Here is a 19,252-nt window from a genome sequence, read left to right on the forward strand (position 1 = left end):
GCGAGTCTGGAGAAACTGGCGTTTATTTATTCATTCTCAGTGATGAGAAACGTAGCCTTCATGTGTTACGTTGTGTTAATAATAACTAAAGTAGCCTACCTAATTATGTTACATATTTATTTTGTATGAAAACTAGCACGTTCGTTACTTATGGATTAAAAAGTAGGCTACCGTTGTATCAGTGCTGCGCGAGCTCTCTCTCTCACAAACACGGACGCGCTCACACAGAGAGAAGATAATTGTAAAATAAAAAATTGACGGACTAAGTTTAAATTTTGTTCTTGCTTGTTTTTTTCTGTCAAAATGTCAGAAAGCATTTTGTATTATCCATCCGTGTTTTTAAAATTCGTTAAATGACGGACGTTTTACTGTTAGCACAGCCCATATGTCGGATTCGTCTTATAGCCTACTTGTTACTATTTTTAGAATAAGTGATTCGTTATGCAATTATTGGACTACTGTCTATTCATTGTCAACTGTTTTCTATAAACATGTTTGTATTGGCTAACATTCATTCAGTTAATGCGTGTCCACTCCTGTTTAAAATGTGCAATGTTCAAACGCAAAGACAGCACGTCACAAATAAAAGCCCTTTTCCCTGTGGTATTTTTTAGTATCATATTTGGATATTGGAATAATAAATTAAGTAGCCTATCTTAATTGTACACAATGTTCCTGTTTTTTTTTGTTTTTTTACTGTTTTCTAAGGGTTTCTTCATTTTAGACAAGTTGACCAGCACACATTATATGCAATGCAATATAATGCATGTGTGTCGTATATGTGACATATTTTGCACACAGGTAAAGGTGCCCAATATCATGTTTTGAAAAATAGCTCTTTATTTGATAATCATTCAAATTCGTTTTCTATACAGAGATATCGACATCGGTATATATCGGTATCGGCCATAACAACAACTATAAAAATGTTTTCTACTTGCATTAAAAGAGGGACAGTCCAATAAAATGTTTAATGGAAAGGGGGGTATCACGATAAATTTTTTCCTCCCAATCTTTTATATAGTATAATATTAATAATAATTACTGTATTAATAAATCACAATATAGTTATTTTCGTTATTTTATCTTATCTTTGTAATTAAAAATAGAACAAAGATGCAAACAACAAACAGTCGAACAAGTACAATATAAGAAAAACAAATTAAATGAACAGTGCTTTTTTCATTTACATTTATATTATACATATTTAAAGCACATCCTGCACTTTATTTTCAGATACATGTATGTTCTTTTTGTAAAAACCGAAACATCAGACGGAAATTATTATTTTATTTTATACATTTTTTTTGTTTATTGAACAAAGATCACAGAGGATACACGTATCACACAAAAAATAGGATAATAAACTTAAGGTAACGCAAGGCAGTAAAGTACATACAGTAAGAGATAACATCAGATGCAAATGCTTTGCTTCCTAAAGACATATGTAACTTTATTAATAGAGTAGCCTACTTTACTTACAATAAATTAACATGTATAGCACATTACTATATATATTATAGGCCTATTTAATTACACTTAAATAAAATAAAAATCGATTCTTTGGTTTTTATGCATTGATGCAAAATCATTCACATCAGCATTGCAAAAACGATTACATTCCACAGTGCTAGTTTACACATTTACAATATAAACTGTAAATTATTGCAAATATATGAATTCCATGTGTAGAGACAATAAGAGAAATTCTGAGATGTACCCTAACCTGACCATAACTAGGAGGCCAGAACATGCTGGTCTTTTCAGCAGTTCCCTGTATTATTCAGTACACCAGCAGTGAGTACCATATTATCCTGCCTCAGACACACATGGGCTCATAATAGCAGGACAGTGAGCCCTACCCCTTAGTGTAGCACTGCTCCCTACAGCCACAGGTTCCTATGCAGGAGTCATTAGATCAGCTGTAGGGTCATTAAACAGAGAGATTAATGTCTGCTCAACCATTGGCCCCAGGGGATTGCGCCAGACCAGGGAAGAGCCAGAGCTGTGCGCTACAAGAGCCTCTTCTCTTTCTTCTGCTTATTTTCTCTGTTGTCTCTTTCTCTCCATCTCCATTTTTCTTTAATTCGGTCTACCTCATCTTCATCCTCTGCTGTAATCCGTCTTCCCTTCTCTTTCTATATGCACCTCCATTCCTTTCTCTTCTCCTTGTGCCCTTGGCTTTCCTTTCTTTCTCGCTCGCTCTCATTTGTTCCTTTTCTCTGATTTTGAGTGCAGAGCCATACAAGGACCGGAGAGCTTCAATTACTAATTAATGACTATTTCCAAAGATGACAGGAGAGCACAGCAAGAGAGAGAGAAACGCTAAGGAAAGAGAAGCATACAGATGGAGGAAGGAGGAGGCAGGGCTATCCCTTGTCTCTGGTTTGGGGAATTAAGTACAAAAGCCAATGTATCATCAGGACAGGGTGAACAAGTCTGACCACACCATAGTTTCAGTAGAACAGACAAAACAACAAGCAGCAAACAGCACTCGCTGAAAATTGTAAGTGCATTTCAGAGACAGATTACTGAGGAAAATTATCAATAACGATTACAGCCAATACCATAGATAGTAAATTCTACCAGTTCCTATATTATGATGATTATGGTTTCATAAACTATGAAACACTTCAAACACTTCTTTTGTCACTACATTCATATACTGCATTCATTAGTTTAGGGTTAATTTAAATTTTTTTTATAAAGAAAGAAAGCATCAGCAAGAATGCATGTTGATCAAAAGTGACTAAAGACATTGTTACAAAAAAATCTATTTTAAATAAATGCTGTTTTTTTTTCCCATCAATGAATAAAAATGAGAGTTTCCACAAAAACTCTCTAGCATTGTTGGACTGTTTTTAACATTAGGGTTTGTCAAAAGTACCGTTACTTCGGATCCAAGTCGGTACTGATATTTAAAAAATTTGATGACGGCAGCATTTCTGCAGTACCGGGTTTATTTATACAGTGAACACTATTTGCAATGTTGTTTTACATTTGATTACTTTATTCAATTTTGGTACCTGAAAACTACTTTTAGATATCGAAATAACCTGAAAAGCACTGTTTATTTTATTTGTATCTTTGCTCTACTGAATTTATTTGTGCTATTGCTTGTAGTTTGATTATTTGTTCTTATTTTCTTTATTTTTATTCAACAGTACTCCTTTTTCCCTGAACATAGCACATACCGAACCGTACCAAAACCGTAATAAAAACTGAACAAGAGCTGCACGATTCAGGATAAATTGATAATCACGAATGAAGATGAAGAAATGAAGATCGCGATTCTCCCACAATTCTGAAAAAAAAAAAAGAAAAAAAAAGACAACTAACCGAAACAGCGACCGTAAAACCGTGATAAAAAAGAACTGAGTAATTTGAACCTTTACACCCCTAATCCCTACTAAAAATGCATATCATAAACACTATCCAAAAATCACCAAAAAACTGTTTAAACCAGGTTCCTTTAATCTAAAAACATTAAATCATTGACCTATTTCACATATCTGCAGATCTTGACCACTAAGCCAAACACAAGCTACTTTCAAGTACAATGTAAACTGATGTTTGCCAGCAATACTGGTAAAGGTATAAAATAGATTGTTATTGACAACTGCAATTGCACATTTTAACGAAAACAAACAAAGCCCTGTCATTAGAGGAATAACACACTCTTGCAACAAAGCCCTTAAACTGTCAAATGGCACAACAAAATTACCAAAAAAAACAAAACAAAAAGACCTCACAAACAGTGAGAACAAAAAGAAGCTTTGCGCGTTATGCCGGGCAGCTAACCACCAGCAGTGTAAATCAACCCAAATCTTTCTCCTTCAATAAAGCAAATGAAATAACACCAATTTCAGGTGACCTAGAAATGTCTTTTTAACACTAAACAGAATGTGTCTGTACAAGACCCATGCTGTTTTCTGGTAGGCATCTGGCACAATGTGTGATTGTCTGATCACATTGCTTGACTGTTATGGTATCCGAAGTCTGTTTAAAACTTTGGAAGCGTTGCGGAAACAGAGGAGGGTCGGGGAAATTGAGAAGGACAACAACACACCTTCTGAAGCAAAATAACTTGTATTATTTCCTTTTGTATCTGACATCATTTCCTGTTGGAGGCAAATCTTTCCAGCAATGGGTCAAAGGCCAAAGCAAGCAGAGGATTTACAAATGACATTGCTGGGATGATCTCACTCACAACCACCCCAAAGATCTTCAGACACACAGTGATGTCAAAGAAAGGCAAAAGCAGACATCATCTCCTCCAGAGCACTCAGTTCTCTCTCTGTAGATGGGATCCAACATGTTTTCAAATAACCTTTTCTCTGAGAAGCTCAGCTCTGTGGCCCGAGGGTTCACACTACACACAGCTTGCCAGTAGAAGATTCCTGCTCTTAAATGCATGGCTCATGTGTCTGACAAACAGTTCCAGTCAAGCCGCTAGCACACCACCAGTGTGCCTAAGAGTCATGCGGCCGATGTGACATCGGACAAATACTTAATAAAGGGTGTTCATCACAACTTGTGTCATTATGTTGGTGGGAGAGTCTCAGAGGTCAACCTGGGATTACTGCGACTGACAGGCTCTTGGTGTACTTGGCTTACTGCCACAACTAACACTTGTATTAAAGGTGCATCGTTTAATTTCAGTACTACATGGGACAATTAGTTTTACAGTGGCCGCCCCACATAGCAAAAAGCTAAAGATTAACCAAGAATATTGTTGTCCCATCACCATGTTGCCCAACTGATAAAGGCTGCCATTTCTGTTGCATACGAGAAACATCAAACGACACAAAAGTGGAACGAAACGTTCTACTTGTTTGAGCTGCGCAGTGCGGAACGTTTATTAGCTCTGAGAAATAATAGACAGGTTTTCTGGCGTGATGATCTCGATCACATGACACCGTTACTACACAGCGCTGGGAGATCCAGTAAGAAAGCATTTGAACTCACTGCAGAATAAATAACATTGCAGTTAGATCTAGTGGGACGCATTCAAATTTAGCCCAGAATTCTGTTACAAACCATATCAGATCAAAACGTGCTGATGTCTAAACCAGGAGAAACATTGTGCCATGAAAGAACAAGTAATAGTAGGCTTTTCAATCCACAAATCACCAACATTCACCATGGATTTAATGTAGCAACGCTAACTGTAACCATGGTATTGTGGCATAAATAGTCGAATGTTTTTTATTCATCTCAAAGGGTACAACCCTTTTGAGACTGAAATTCAAACACTTTACAAGAGCTTTCAATGGTTTCACACTTTTTCCAGCACGTCAAAGCTCTAAATATTATTCAGTTATTATCCGTTATTTTTAATGTGATGTTTATAAAACAAGTTTAAAGATGAAGGAAAACGAACACTTTGTGGCAAACAAGCATTTTTATTTAAACAAATACATGAAATTACCACTATAAACAGTCGATGGCGGCATAGGAGCACTTGCTGACTTATTAGCCACTTCCGCTGCCTAATATATAGAAAAGTAAGGCGGCACAAAGTCTCGTGAAAAACTAAAACGTTTCTTTCAATTGTGACTGAATTACACAGAAAGCAAGTTAAGAGTGCTCCATTTATAATCACTTAAGCTGTCGGTCAGTTTAGTATGAAACTATAGATTAACAATGGTACATTTAATAAGAGAACAATATTTAAATTTTCCCTATACACATTAGGTTTTTGCACATTACTGCTGTTAATACAAGTTAATTGTATCTGCATCTCAATTCAAGTTCAGTGCTTTACTGTAAAATTTCCATGTAATATTATTAGTAACTGCATTTATTAATGCAAAACAACAGCAATTTTATGATTACATTAACTTTATAATTAATTTGATATAATAATATTTAGTAATAATAATACATTTTGATTAATTATTTATTTTTCAAAATTATACCGTTTCAAGGCATTATTTTTTTTCAAGCATGACTGTGCGTTAATCACATTTTCTACTGATTGAGAGGGAAAATACTGCAGTAGATTGACATAGAATGCCCTATTTTACTGTAATGAGTGAATATTGTAGAAAAAAATCCACACTAGTATTAATACAGGTTTGCAACGCTGTTTACAAAGAGGTGCCAGCAGGAGGCACTTTAGGAGCAGCAGAAATAGCGGTCTCCTCAGTAACGGCTGAACCCAAAGCAGCAGCGCTCATAAACGCTGCTTTATCAGGAAAGATAAAGAAAGATTCAATTGAAATAACATCGAAACTTTTCTAAAGACAGTCAGTTTACTTCAGATACATTTATATAAAAACACCCGTGCCGCGTTTTGATTTTGAAACGTGCAGTGCTCATGTTTATTCAACAATGTCAATGTCAACCACAAATAGATTTTCCAAAAGGCCGTGTTGATATTTCGAACCAATGTATGGGAAACACTGTAACTGTGATTTCAAACCGCCGCCGGCGAGAGAGTCAAAGTGGCCGGAAGTCATTCATTTTCAATGTGAGCTGGTGGCGAGCTACGGCGAGAGCGGCGAGAAGAGTTGAAGTCAGGTCAACATTATGGTAATGAGCATGACATGGTTCAGTGGCAACCAATCGGAATGTAGAAGTCCTCCGCTTGAGAGGATTCCAGAGAACGCAGTCATGTAAACTTTGGTTCCGACCACATTAGTTCCCAAGCAAAATAGAGGAGAGGTTGATCATGTGAATTTGATAAGATGGCACGAAACACTATTTAAAGGCAAAATGCTCATGCTAGAACGCTTGTTTTTTAGCGGGAATGCAAATTAGATTAGCACTTAACCATGAACACAAAAGACACCACATAAATGGCTTTTAATTGGTTTATTTTGTTTGCAAACATGTCACTATAATTGTGAAGTTCTTTCCATCGATCAATTTCTTACTTTCACATTTAAAAGAGTCCATGGGGTTAACTTATACCCTACTTGGTCAGTCTGCAAAAATAACGATCAACATGCTTGTTTGCTTTGCTGCCCCTTTAAATAAAAAAATAAAAAAAAGACCAAGCATTCGATCTACGTCAGAGCGTCCACGAATCTTTCTACGGCGTCGTTGTCAGGAAGGCGAGAGCGAATTTTCCCGCACTCGCCAGCGGCAGTGTGAACGCACAGTAATATAATTTGACAGCTATCAATTATAGTTTAACCTATCCATCTTCACCGTCACGCTTAGTAACACATAAAGCTGTGCCTCACCACAGTGCAACAGTGAAAAGTGATCCTCTCAAACAGTGTCGTGCCGCATTCCGATCGTTGTTAAAGCGGCATACATAACTGGTATTGCGGTATATTAAAAATTCATATCATAATAAAAATAAACTTAAAAAAAAAAAAAGTATATAGGCAATTCAAATAAATACCTAAAATAACTCAATCCTGTTTTGGTGGGAAACCTCTTAAAAACAAAACATTTATTGCAATTCTGTTCAGAGCACCTGGTGGTCAGAAAACACACTTTACCTTCAACAAATTTTTACATTATAAGCCAATATATGGAAGGAAATACTCCAATAACAAAGACTTTGCTCTCCTTTTTCCTCACATAATAAATTTAAACATGTCGTTTAAAAAAAAAAAGTCGGTATGAGCCTTAATTTCATAGCCTGAAAGCCCATCAGCCTTCAGCATAATGGGTATCACTAGCAGCTGTCTTTGAGCTATGCGGTAAACAGGTAGCCCTCGCGAAAAAAAGCCAGAGGAGGGAGAGAGAGAACAGGGGAGAGCGGGAAGAAAAGAGAGAGACAGAAGCTGCCAGCACAACTCGCACCACAGGGAGACTGGCAGACGGGGGAGGGAGCGAGAGAGTGTAGCAGACGAGTGTCAGAGGAGGAAAAATGAGGAAGAAATGAGCCCTACAGCAATTACCCTTACAGACAGACTACAGCTCCTTAATTTCTATGCAAAAAAGATCAGAGAGAGGAAAGAAAAAAAAAAAGAGAAGGAGAGAGGCAAAAAGGGAGAGAGGAAAAGCAGAGGGGAGGGAAAGAAAGAGACAGAAAGGAGGAGGGAAAAAAGACCTTATTCATGTCTCGTTCAGTGGATGCCCCTGGATAGAACGACATCAGCAAGCGCCACCGACGGGAACAGAGAGCAGGAAGGGGGAGGGGAGGCGATCGGACATTTACATAAAAATAGAGGGCCATGGTCTACCGAGGAGATGCTTATTTACTCCAATGGCAGTTCGGTTATTCCAGATCATTCCATCACATAGCAAGTGGAGCACTGGGATTGGTTCTCTCCCACGTTCTATTCAGAGTCGGGAAAAGTTCCCTCTCAAACATCAGCCAAATGGCCTTCTGTCTCATCACATCTCCGAAACAGCACTCCATGTTTTCCTCCACTCGCTCCGTGATTAAATACAAGGCTTCAGAAGATCCGTCAAGTTCTTCCTTCACTTGCTCTTCCCTTGGGATGGGAGTGATTAGTTAGCAGACAGGAATGGCACTTGCTGCAAAATTTTCAGACTTTAACAAGCCGTAGATCTGATGAGTAGGGTAAACTATGAGAGGAGGGAACAAACATGGAGGGATAAAGATGTGAAGACACCAACCCAAGACAAAATCTCTTAGTTTATGCTTGGTATTAACATGCAATCACAAGTGGGCCGTGCTGAATATAGGTGTAGCCTAAATGTGGTTCAAACAGCCTACAAAAGAAACTGCATGTTTCTGAATAAAGTAACTGAAACTGACTAAAGTATATCATATTAATGTGTTATGTAATAATACTGAATAAAGTAATCAAATGTATAATAACAATGCATAGTCTTCACTGTATACATTAAATATAGATTAATACTTATTAAAGCTACAAAAGTTATTCATTCAAGAGTAGTGAGTGATTTTATATTTGTCTTTTGACTGCAGCAGATTTATTAGGCTGCATGGATCCAATATACTGTTACACACGAGTTTTCGTTCTCAACTGTTTACATTCACTTAAGACATAATGGACTGTTTACGAGGATACTTATCAAAACGGCTATTCGACATTTTGTGTGTAGGCTATTTGACCGTTTAGGCGCGAAACCGAGACCCACAGTATACTTTGCTTATGCACGCTCTTCGCGTTCGCAGCTTAATTTGTTTTTAATGACACTGTTTAATATCAGCTGCGTCCCACAGTTTAGCAACAGTAGACTGCATTTTACAACACTCACTTGTTCGGCTGATTCAGATGTTAAGTTTGGCTAAAGGAGAAACGAAAGCGCACCGCTGTGAAGGAAAGGAAGGTGCGCGGGACGGAATGTGGCAGTAGCACAATAATCATTTTACCTAAATTATTTTGTTTTCATAATCAAAATCAAAAATCAATTATGATTAATCGCACAGCCCTAGTCAAAAAAACCATGTGACCACATTGTATTTGTAATGTAAATGCTAATGCACCCTGATGCAGATTCCCAGACTGCCAACTCAACTGTAAATTCATCACTGCACTATAACAGGGACTTAAACCTCAAAGGTTATGTGATGCGTAAAAAAAAATAATAATCTGTCCGAATGGAGGAAAAAAGCCTGTTATACATACAGATCAATGTTGTTTTCGTCAACGATGACGATAACGAAATGATTTCGTTGACGCACCTTTTTTTATGACGATAACGCGACGATGACTAGCTGAAAAATGGCTCTAAGGTGACTAAAACATGACGAGACGTTTTCGAGTTTTCGTTGACGAGACGGAACGAAAATGATTATAAGTCTGACGTTCACAATGCATGTCATTTGTGCCTATTTTGCGTGAAATCTGTCTGTTTTGAGCTAAAAAAGTATCAGCAATGCTGCCGCTTCCTATCCTTGTTTTGGGTACGCCCACCACCCGGCTGCCGCCATGCCGCGCACCAGATTCCACACAACAACAACACACCAGCAGGCTGCGGCTAGTCCCTCGCCACACATCTTCGATATGAGGCGCCGGACTGGACAAAAGCGAAACGAACTGCGCGAGTGAGCGACAGTGCGCGAGAGAGACCGAGTGAGTCTGCACGCGAGAGAGACCGAGTGTGTCCGAGCATTAGTTTAGTAGGCTAATTGGTACAAAGTAATATATAATTATTATATAACTTAGATTATAACATTAATTATTATTTAACTAATTATATAATAAAGCCACAATTGCCAAAGTAAGAATGTTTTTATTCCTGGCTTTTTTTGGAGTAAAACAGTGATTCCACTGTTACCACTTTATCTGTGTGTAATGTTGTAGTAGCTCAAATTGAATTGAGTTACAACACTCGAATTGCAACACTTGCTACAACCTGTCAAACCTAAGCCCATTTCCAATACTTTTTAACCTAAATTAATTTGTTAAAGACTACTTTTTTTTTTTTTTTAACTAAAATTGACAAACCTTTTTGTGTTTTCGTCGACTAAAACTTGACTAAAACTATGAAGTTTATAAGTGACTAAAATGTGACTAAAACTAAAAAGCATTTTCGTCCAAAAGACTAAGACTAAAACTAAAAGGGCTGCCAAAAACAACACTGGTACAGATCTGAGCATATTCCTTACTTTAACACGTGAAGTTCAGGTAATACAAGCACTTGACTCCAATCTAAAAGACATCCTCTCAAAACACTGAGAAAATGTGAGAAGTGTTCAAAAGGGACACATTTCAGATGCATGTTCAAAAGTAACACCAGGTGTAAACAGGATCTTTACATCTAAGACAGAGTGGAGAATATGATGATGAAGAGGTGAGCAGCTCTAGCCACTAGGTGAAATGCAAATCTTAAAATTTCCAACCTTTTTTTCTGAGCCTCCTGTGACTCAAGGTTGTGTCTCATATTTGACAAAAGTCTGAATTATGGCAAGACAAATATGGCCCATCCACTTGGTTCTTGAAATATCCTCAGACATGTGTTCCTCAAGTGCAGCATACAAAAGAAGTGATAGTGCCATCTTTCACTCTCTCTCTATCCCCTTTAAAATCTCACTGGACCTGCTGTTCACTGATTCACACCTCCATTGCCAGGGTGCCAGTCGAGATCTAAATCAGGTGCTCTGTGGTCCAGTGCAGGCCAATATATTTACGTGTGTGTGTCTCAGAAGGTTAAACTACTGCATCCCGTGGGTCTCCACTGTGTTTGTGAGAAGGCCAGCAGAAAGACAACAGCATGTGTGTTTGTGAAAAAGATATCAAGAAGTGTGCGTCAAGAGAGCTGTCGAACAGGCAGCAGGTTCACACGTCTGTTGCAAGGAGAGAAGGTCAAGTGGCAACGACCCTGCTGATCTCAAGACGACCACAAGTATAACATTTAGTCCTGACACACAGGCTGTTTGACACTTTATCTGATCCTGAATTAGTTGAACAGAGAAGCACAGATGCCTACAAGAGGAACAAATTAAAAGTGCACAGCTTAATGCGACATTTGACAATCTGGATTAGCACTCACATAAAATGAACAACGATTTCATCTGCAATAAAATGAACACTTAAAGGGATAGTTCGCCCAAAAATGACATTTAAGCCATGATTTACTCACCCTCAAGCCGTTCGAGATGCATATGTCAATCTTTTTTCAGACGAACACATTTTCAGTTATTTTAGAAAATGTCTTAGATCTTTCAGTGGTTATAATGTGAGGCAATGGGGTCCAGCTGCTTCAAGTCCGAGAATGTGCATGCATCCTTCACAAAAATAATCCACCCGGCTCCAGGGGGATAAACGAAGGCCTTCCGAGGGTAATCCGTGCGGTTTTGTCGTAAAAATGTACATATTTAAAACTTTATAAACGAAAATAACTGGCTTCCGGTGGCGGTTGGTGCGCGTTCATGGAGATGGATGCTGGCGTATGACGTAGGACGTAGCGTAGGAAGCGTCGTGACGTAGAACGAACGTGACAGCGCAGCCAGAGAGCAGAGCAAAACAAAACTCTACGTTCGTTCTACGTCACGACGCTTCCTACGCTACGTCCTACGCCAGCATCCATCTCCATGAACGCGCACCAACCGCCACCGGAAGCCAGTTATTTTCGTTTATAAAGTTTTAAATATGTACATTTTTACGACAAAACCGCAAGGATTACCCTCGGAAGGCCTTCGTTTATCCCCCTGGAGCCGGGTGGATTATTTTTGTGAAGGATGCATGCACATTCTCGGACTTGAAGCAGCTGGACCCCATTGCCTCACATTATAACCACTGAAAGATCTAAGACATTTTCTAAAATAACTGAAAATGTGTTCGTCTGAAAAAAGATTGACATATGCATCTCGAACGGCTTGAGGGTGAGTAAATCATGGCTTAAATATCATTTTTGGGCGAACTATCCCTTTAAATAGAGTTCATCTAACAGATTTCCCAACACCTTATGACCAATTAAAAGTCCTCCATGACTTTTCCAGCTGTTCTAGATGTGCAATCTCTAACTAAATAAATAAATATTTTAGAGCAGGGCATAGCTAGAAAAAAAAAAATATATATTTTTCCAGGCCTGAAAATCTCTATTAGAAAATGTCCTAATATTTCCAGGGTTTCCTTTGACCGTGGGAACCTTGTTCCGGAGACCAACAAGTGAAGAAACAAACAAGAGGTGTCAAGAGAAAGAGAGAAGCACATGTCTGACTCCTCCTCTGAAAGTCAAGAGACACAACAGGGATGCAACCATTATAGCAAACATCTCCACAAACGAAAGGAAAATACAGCAATATCTTGTGTGGAGGGTGATATTATGGAATGGGTAAATTGATCATTCTTTTGCCCATAAGGCTCCATTTCTGTCCCTTCTCCGGCACAATGAACGGTAATGAGGGTGGGTCAATGGAAAAATGGGGGGGGAAATGAAATGAAAAAATAAATAAAAAATATCGCCTTTTCCTATATCTCTATTACATCCCATTTTTCATTCCTTCTGTTTCACACTGCAAAAGGCATGAATAAAGATGGGGCAGGTCCATCTTCCTGGTCCATAAAGGAAAATGAAGAAAAAAACAAGGAAGGAGAGAAAGGTGGAAAATGAAAGCTTTTCCGCAGACATCCATGATGCTTTCGGCTCGTTCATGCTTCAGTGCTCTTCATTATTCCATCCTTCAAAGCGCTTAAGAAATAAAAATGAGGCAAAACTTCTTCGATATTTCCTATTCCTTTCTTCTTTTTTTTATCAAACCAAGGGATTTGCACTCACACACATCGGTTGAGAAGTGACGGCATCACACAGACTCCACTGCTCCATTTCTCACAATACAACACAAACCCAGAACTATAACCCTCAGGTCTGGGTTAGCAGAGCGAGAACTGATCTTAAAGGAAAACACAATTACAAATGCATTTCACATTATTCCTACCACACTGATCTACAGGTGAGAACTTCTACAGAGATGAATCAAACACCTTCAGACCAGTCTGTTCAAACACAAGCAGAGGCTCTTGATCTATTTTTATCACTCTAACGGTTCTTGTAAACATTAAAAATATTGTACCGTGCATAAACTTAATGGCACACTTTCTAGGTTTATTCTCAAGCGACAGACACTGACTGCTGTACTGGGACTATAGAAATAAAAACTTGAAGATTTTTGCTTGGGCCTACGGCACATTTTGATGACAAGTAACTAAAATGCACACACAAAGAGTGTGTGGGTGTGAGAAAGGAAGAAGGAGGAAGAAATTCAGAGAGACCACAGTCGATAGAGAAAGAGAGATGAAGTGGGCGAAAAGGAAAAAAGAAACTGAAAAACGCAAAACAAAAAGAAGTATTCGTTGGAGTCAACGACTTTGTGTCAAAAAAAACACAGTGAGCCACCTACCTAGACAGCTTCAAAAGACACTAGGGTTGCTATGACCCCATATCGCAGCATCTCTTTTATTTAAGCATCAACTTGGTACAAAAGTACACACTGATAATATGGATTTTCAAAAATGCTTTTCAGGTTGGCAGCTCACTAGGTTTTGGAACAAATTCTAAGCTGCACTCCACAGCTTACCTGTGAGTTCGTGGTGGATGAGATCAGAGAAGTTTGGATCGTCACCCCACCAGAAGAGCCAGAGCTCCCTGCGTCCCTGCCTCTGGCTCCGCCTCCACACGCTCAGCACATCCGCCTTTAGACAGCGGCTGAAGCTGCAGAGGATGGGGTCCTCCTCGGTGACCGGGAACAGAATGGGCGCCGAGGTCGGACCTTGCCACACGTACCTCTTCCATTTTATCCCTGTCAAGTCAGCCTGTGAGAAAGAGAGATTATGTTAACTTCTGTCAGTAAGGCCACTCACCACCAGTAAAAAGACACATATTCGGCAGCATCTAAAAATCTTAGTGCTGATCTATTATCTGGTTTTAAGACCGAAGATAAACGGCACTGATGTGATGGAACAGCAGCACTCGAGCTATGAAATACTTAATGGATCCCAGCCCAGGAGTTAATCCTGCCTTAATGATCCGCTGTAAGATCAGCCACACTCAGACCCAAAAACAAGCAGTGAAGAATAAAATGGATAGAAATGGGTTACAATAAAATTGTCTTAATAAAAGTTTTTGTTTTTTTTACTATGAAGAAAAGCAAGCAGGGATTTTATACATAAAAAGTAAGAAAAATAAGGAATAAAAATATGGAAGAGGATAAAAATACCCACATTATAAGAGCACAAATTAACCAATAACACACGCAGTGAAGTTATACAAATCCTTGACTTGCCAGGAGGACAGGTCATGCAGACCTCAGCTTTTATAAACTGGACGGCAGCGTTTATAAAGAGAACAACATAAAAACAACCATTAACTGTTACAATCTAAAAACCCTGACCATTGGCAAGCCTAACAGCAGTCATTCTCTCTTGTGCACGCCTAGTTAGAATCAGAGATGGAAAAAGACAGCTTAAGCCAGGTGTTTACAGCCATGTTCATAATAATGCTCATTTATTACAAAGTGAAACTTGTTGCAGCTGTTGGAAAATAATGCAGTTCAAACACCTGCAAAATATGCAAAGAGAAGAGAACATCTGCAGAGGATGCACTGAAAAAAACAGCAGCAAAAGCTGTTACACACTTGTTACTGAAACTAAAAATGGAACAAAACTAGCGGTCGAAGTTTAGACCGTTGACAGCTGAGAAAAAGGAAAAAAAGTCAAAATGGACTTAAAGCCAGAAAGAAAAATTTGGCTGAAATGTAAGAGCAAAGTAAACAACCACATGAAGCAATCCACTTTTCCAGCTCAAAATTCTTGTTTTCCAAAAAGAGTTTTTCTGTTGTTGATGGAATTTCATATAGTCTAAAATTAGTAACAACCACAATATGCAAAAACATCAATGGAAAGTGTGCGTGTTTTAAGAGCAGGAGTCATGTTCAGGTTGAGGAATCTGGCTCTTTTGACTTTCCACTTAAACTTGAGTGGTTTGCTGGGTCATGGCCTTCCACATAACTTCCTCCTTTGTCACAACATCTTTTCTTCCTCTCGCTCCCTTTTTCACTAGTTTACAAGAACTCCTCTGAGTGCCTCTAGGAACGACAGCAGATGCTTCCAGTGAGAATCAAAGCAAACAGCTGAGCTACAGGTGAAGTGACACCAACAACCTTCCTGAGACGCACTCCATCTAACGGCCCAAAACTATCGGATGCTTTCTCTGTAGCTCTCACTCCCAAGAGACACTTATCAATAGCGTCTGTCTCAAATTGCTTCAGCCACTCAAAAAAGTCAATCGGCGCCCGAAGACCAATAGCCCCTGGAGATTCGTCCAAAGACAGGAAAATAGCTTTACATGCACTCCAGATAAAAACTGTGACTGTTTTAAATCCATTTAACTGAAAGATTTCCTCTTCAAGAGATTTTCACAAGCATAACGACCCCACTAACCCAACAAGTGTAACAAAAATTTAAATGTCAATCTCAGGAAGCCACAAGGTATCTACAACGTATTGCATGAAAAAGTGCATCAGACAACATTAAAGTTCATCTCTGGCAAGCATTTTTAATGCTACACTAGACATAAATAAAGTGAATAAACATGTACTAAAATCTTCATTACACATTAGCTGTTAGGTGATGATGCTTATTAAAGTTCCTTTCAAAATCAGATTTCAAAATTAGATTTACTCCACCTGCCTGGCTAATATTATGCACTAAAACTAAAAAAGATGTGTGTGTGTGTGTGTGTGTGTGTGTGTGTGTGTGTGTGTGTGTGTGTGTGTGTGTGTGTGTGTGTGTGTGTGTGTGTGTGTGTGTGTGTGTGTGTGTTATGAGGCAGCAAATGTGTGTGCTGAGGTGAGACAGCGTTCCCCATGATGAGTTGAGCCTTACAGTCGTGTGCTAAAATTACACCAAGCAAAACAAAACGGGGTCAAACACTTTAAGAGCTTACATGTACAGAGAAATATGCAGATGGGCTGTTCTGCATGATCATATGGGGACGCTTTTTAACTAAATGTAATAAAACAAATGTAACTGACATTGGGGGGAAACGTGAGGAGGGAAAAAAAGCACACCTGTAACTAAACAGCAACAAAAACTCTTCCGAAACACAGCACAAGCAAGTTTCTGGAAAGCTGCAACTATTCATATTCAAATTATCAAGCAATACATTCAAACTAAGTGTGCAAACAAGTTCTCAGTTGAGCCATCCATCTTCAGACAATATCAGAGATTGTGCTGTGGCAGTAATAAAACAGAGCAGGCATTAAACTGGATAAGCTGAAGTTATATAATTCACCACAAGGCCTTGACACTGTTCATGAGAGTGCGTCTGTGTACTTGTTTTGCTGTAATAGTGAGGGATACATTAATGAAAATGTCAAATATAGCAAAACTTTCTCAGCGATGAAAACGCTGCATAAAGAGAACAAATACTGTCTGTTCTCAAATCTACAAATGCAGGGCTGGTCCATAGTAGTTATAATTAGCTTAATCTAACAACAATAGAAGTCAATGGGACACCAGTGTGTGTACAAGTGTGTGCACGTGCGTTTAGAGAGCAGAAAGTGCCGTAAACAACCCTGCAGGCTCCAGGAATGCCCAATCTATTTCAAACCCCATGTCTCTTATTGCAGACATGAGGTAAACCCCAAACCCAACATTGGTTATTTTGAGCCGAACAACTGATGCATGGCTCACATGATTATTGCAAACACGCCAAATCTGTCAATAAAGGGCCATTCCATGAAAAGGCTGGATTTACATTCCAAAAGGGTGATTTCTGTAAGATTTTTCATCCTATTAATTGATTGTTAATAAACATATTAAGTGTTTACAAACTGCATTGTCATCTTTAATGTATGTTGGAATTTAGTTATAGTTTTATAGATTATTTTAGCCATTGGCTCAAGGTCATTACATAACAGTGTTTGTTATTAGAAAGGAGAATTTAATGCAGATATTTCTACAAACATCCAGTTTTCAATAATCTGCAGACAAACATACTGAAAGAATGATGTCATTATGACACAGTCATTCGAGTTATGGAACTGCACATCATTTTAATACGGTGAAGTTATGATGGAAAGTTGACAACTTAACATTGCAATAAAAAAATTTGACGGCATTTTATTAAAAAAACTGTATGTCCACTTTTTTTAATTATATGAAAAGAAAATGCAAAACACTAGGTATAAAATACTATATTAGCAAAAATACGTATTTGATAATAAAGCAAGAAGTTGGAAACACATGTCAAAGAGATCAGATTTTCTGGGTTTTTTGTTTACGTGTTTAGAAAAATCCTTAAAACCTGGCGTCAGGTTTGCATTGTTAAACGCATTGCTTAAACATATGAGAGACATCAAAACACCTTTTCGTGGAATGACCCAAAATACGCCTGTGGAGTAGCGTGTAAACATTCATGTAAACACCACCGAACATACGAACGTGGAGTTTGAACGAAAGTCTAAAAGGCTTTGTTTTACACATCTCTTACAATAATATATTTTAAAAATCAGCAGAGCGATTTGTAACGTTACTTGCACACAAAAAGTGCTGTTAAAATGAAACTTCAACTTTCATTCTGCCAACTCTCTTCCTTGCGTGCGATTTACAAACGCATCAAATCAAAACACAACGTCGCTTTGCGTTAAGCCATCTGGTGCAAAATACTACAAACATGTAATCTCTTAAGAAAAGCTTACAAACAAGCAAATAAACAAGCAGTGTGTGTTTGAATCACACACATACACTGGGCCATGATCCTGCTCGCTCTCTCTCCACTGGGGCTGATGTTAGCATGCTAGGTGGCTAAAAATGGCTGCTTTTTCCTTTTAGTTTTTAAATCTCTTACCAGATAGAATAGATTGGAATGGCAGTCCTCCAAGCTGGCCCCGTTCGGTACGAAACAAGAACTCATCCTTTCACTGCGCGCTCGAACATCCCACCATCGGGCTTTCCATGGAAAAAAAAGAACGTTTCTCCGAATTCGAGTCGAATGTGAACGGAATTATTTTTAAACAATCGGTGGGGGAATGGAATTCAACAGCCCCATTCGATCGCTCGCGCCTCCCGCGTTCAGCCCGAATTAGAATAAAAAAAAATAACGGCCTTAACCGTCGACGAGGCTGTGGGGGAATAGATTACATGTAAAGATAGAGGAATGTGTTATTAAAATAGAAAAAGAAAAGGGAGAGCAAAAAGAGGCAACTCTCCCCCCCTCCCCCTTGGCTTAAAAACGGTTTTAGCTTAAAAACGGCTCTCTTATGTCTCCATCCCCACCGAAAGCGCTTTAAAAACGAAAAACATTCCGCGTTAAAAGCGTCGACCGGTGACGAGAAACTACATTAAATGGCTCATTTTCATTTAAAAGCGTAAAAGGTCTGTGTTCCTGCTGGTTTCCATTTGAATTCATGGATTCCTTTCTCTAATGGCGGCCACAGGGAGAACTCTGCCTCCCGGAGCCCATTGGCTGCTCGGCGGTCATGAGGGGCGTAACAACACTGTAAATGACGGGCGCTGCCGCTAGGGGAGTCACTGAGCAGATACAAATTACAACTGGCAGACTTTCAACCTGCGCCACCTAGTGGTATTTAAAACTATTTTTTAATACCAATTATTTTCCCCACTTTTTTTACTCCTTGGATAATCCAGTGTAGTACACTTACATTATCTTTAAATATATATATTTAAAAAAAAACATATTTTTAAAAAAATATTTGTTTTATTCCTGGTCACATTTTCAAAAAACTAAAATAAATAGAAAACTGCAACATTAAACTAACATCATTTAATATTTTACCAACAGGCAATTGTGAGTGAAAGATAATTATAAACCATAAATATATGCATATTTCCTTTTGTGTAACTTTTTTAATGAAAATACTTTTACAACATAAATCAATCAGTTACTT

General features: G+C 38.5%; 1 protein-coding gene across 1 annotated transcript in view; it reads right to left on the reverse strand.

The window, feature by feature from the left end:
* med13a (mediator complex subunit 13a) overlaps positions 1-18,790 on the reverse strand; it is an 87,407-nt gene extending 68,617 nt beyond the window's left edge. The window contains exons 1-2 of the mRNA XM_082157127.1: positions 18,193-18,790; positions 13,922-14,156 (exon numbers count right to left, since the gene is read on the reverse strand). Of these exons, the coding sequence (XP_082013253.1) occupies positions 13,922-14,156; positions 18,193-18,258 (301 nt within the window). The 5' untranslated portion in view covers positions 18,259-18,790. The remainder of the gene's footprint in view (positions 1-13,921; positions 14,157-18,192) is intronic.
* Between the last annotated feature and the right edge of the window lie 462 nt (positions 18,791-19,252).

This window comes from Leuciscus leuciscus (assembly GCF_965113295.1).
Source record: "Leuciscus leuciscus genome assembly, chromosome: 24".
NCBI lineage: Eukaryota > Metazoa > Chordata > Actinopteri > Cypriniformes > Leuciscidae > Leuciscus > Leuciscus leuciscus.